Consider the following 2,054-nt stretch of genomic DNA (forward strand, 5'->3'; position numbering starts at 1 on the left):
GGAGGACGTTGCTTCACTGGCCCAAGTTGGCACCATCATTGCGCTCTTCCTGGCTGAGGCAGATCAGTCGCCGGCTTCTGGACGGCCACTCATGGTGGCTGCTGCCCGCTCACGCTGGCTGCTGACTACACATGGTACCTTATGCCAGCCCACTGCAGCAGGGGCTGCAGCCTATGCTGTCACCGGCGACTCATGGCAGCCCAGCTCCAGGCTGAGCTGTTGTTCACCATCTTAGCTGTAGAGGGCAGTGTCACTGGCCCTCATATGTGGGATCCGAACCGGGGCCCTCTGGCATTCCAAGCCAGCTCTTAACCAACGCGCCACTCAGCCAGCCCCATGAGTGGTTTTTATTGAAGGAAAAATGGGTTTTATTTGAAAGAAAAGTTTGCATCTACTAGCTTCCTATTAGGATGTAACAAATTAGTACTTTTCAATTTTTAAAAAATTCAGGGCTGGCTGAGTGGCTCAATTGGTTAAGAGCTTGCTCAAAGGTTTGAGCTCTGAGCAACAGCGGTTTGAGTCCGGCCCGAACTGAGCTGCTGCTGAGCTGCCAACAGGTGGCAGGATGGCTCAGCTGAAAAAAAAAATCAAACCTTCTAAAGTGTTCTAACATGAAGATAAAACTTTATCTAATAAACAATGATCATGGAATACGATTGTCTAGAATAACAAGCATGACTTTAGAATTGTCTGTTTGAATACTGACAGGAGAGAAAACACACACACACACGAGTGATTATAGAATATCAACTTTTTAATTTAGGAAGAGTCACCAAGCAACAAGTAGGGACGGAAGACACCCAGCTTTGAGTGTCTTGGCAGCACTGCCCGTCGACGTGGCTCCTGGTCCCCCAGCAAGTGGAAATGAACTTATTTGATGTCACACAAGAGGGCCACTCCTCGCAGGATCCAGTGATCCGGGGACAAGTCTGTTGGCAAATACACCACGGTGATGAAGGTCAAGTCAGTCCGCCTGGGCTTCTTGTAAATGGGACACACGTAGAGCTTGGGGTCCTTGGGCGCGATGGAGTTCACTGCAAAGATGTGCAGCACAGGCAGCTGCGTGAAGAGCACCTTGGGCATGGACTCCGTGATCTTGCCTTTGCGACGGTCCCAGGCCGCACCATCCATGTAGAGCCCATAGATGTACACACCTTCCTGCAACAGGCAAGCGGGAGGGAATTGAAGTTTTAGAAAAGGAGGTGCTGTGAGGCGGGCATCCATTATGGTGATAAAGCCTGTCACTTTGGAAAGGAAACACACACCAGTTTCAGGTGCCACCAAAAGATGACAACCGTGCAGGCACCCTGGGTTAGTGACATGGGGCGCCCAGTTTTCCCCTGCAGCTTGTCTTGAGCCTCTGAGCTCTGTAGAAATGGTCCAGTTCTTGGTTATCTGAGCATGGGGGTGGCCTGCCTGGGACAACAGATTGAGCCAGCAGAGCCACATCTCCTCTGCAGGGAGCTATGTCTCCCAGGGGCCTGGTTTCAGTGAGCGGAGGGTGGGAGCACACAGCTGGGTTTGGAGCTGGGTGCCATGGGGTGTGTCTGCCTGTGCCAGCCAAGCCAACCTATGGCTCTACCTTCACCTCTGTTGCAGGATTAAGTGAGGTTTGTGCCGCCAGGCCTGGCGAGCAGGAGAGTCAGAGGCGGGGCGTGATAGAGCACGAGGGGCTGTGACGGGCAGGAAGGGGAGCGTTGGGTCCACATTGGCTGACCATCATCCCATGCTGCTCTCCCACACAGTAAGACCTGCCCTGGAGGTCCTCACCATTAAAGTGGGAGACAAGACACACACAGAAAACTGTTTTAAAAGCCATGAATGTAATGCCAACACACACTTGTTAGAAGGGCTGCCTGAGGCTGAGTGCAGCACCTTCTGAGGTGAAAAGCCTCTGTGGGCTGGAGTGTTCAGGGGCCTTTGTGGGCTGGAGGGGGGGGGGACGAGGAGGCATGGCCTCAAAGGGTGGGAGCTTTGGAAAGGCAGAGGAGAGAGGGTGGGCGTCCCAGGCAGGAGCAGTGCTATGAAGCAAGGCAGGTAGGTGTGTGTGTGCG

General features: G+C 53.2%; 1 protein-coding gene across 1 annotated transcript in view; it reads right to left on the bottom strand.

The window, feature by feature from the left end:
- Positions 1 to 736: 736 nt before the first annotated feature.
- The window catches only part of DNAH8 (dynein axonemal heavy chain 8), a gene marked incomplete at its 5' end in the record, with an annotated part of 267,299 nt that continues 265,981 nt past the window's right edge, over positions 737 to 2,054 (bottom strand). The window contains one exon of the mRNA XM_019633277.1: positions 737 to 1,158. Within this exon, the coding sequence (XP_019488822.1) occupies positions 871 to 1,158 (288 nt within the window). The remainder of the gene's footprint in view (positions 1,159 to 2,054) is intronic.

This window comes from Hipposideros armiger, unplaced genomic scaffold (assembly GCF_001890085.2).
Source record: "Hipposideros armiger isolate ML-2016 unplaced genomic scaffold, ASM189008v1 scaffold_1270, whole genome shotgun sequence".
NCBI classification, from domain to species: domain Eukaryota; kingdom Metazoa; phylum Chordata; class Mammalia; order Chiroptera; family Hipposideridae; genus Hipposideros; species Hipposideros armiger.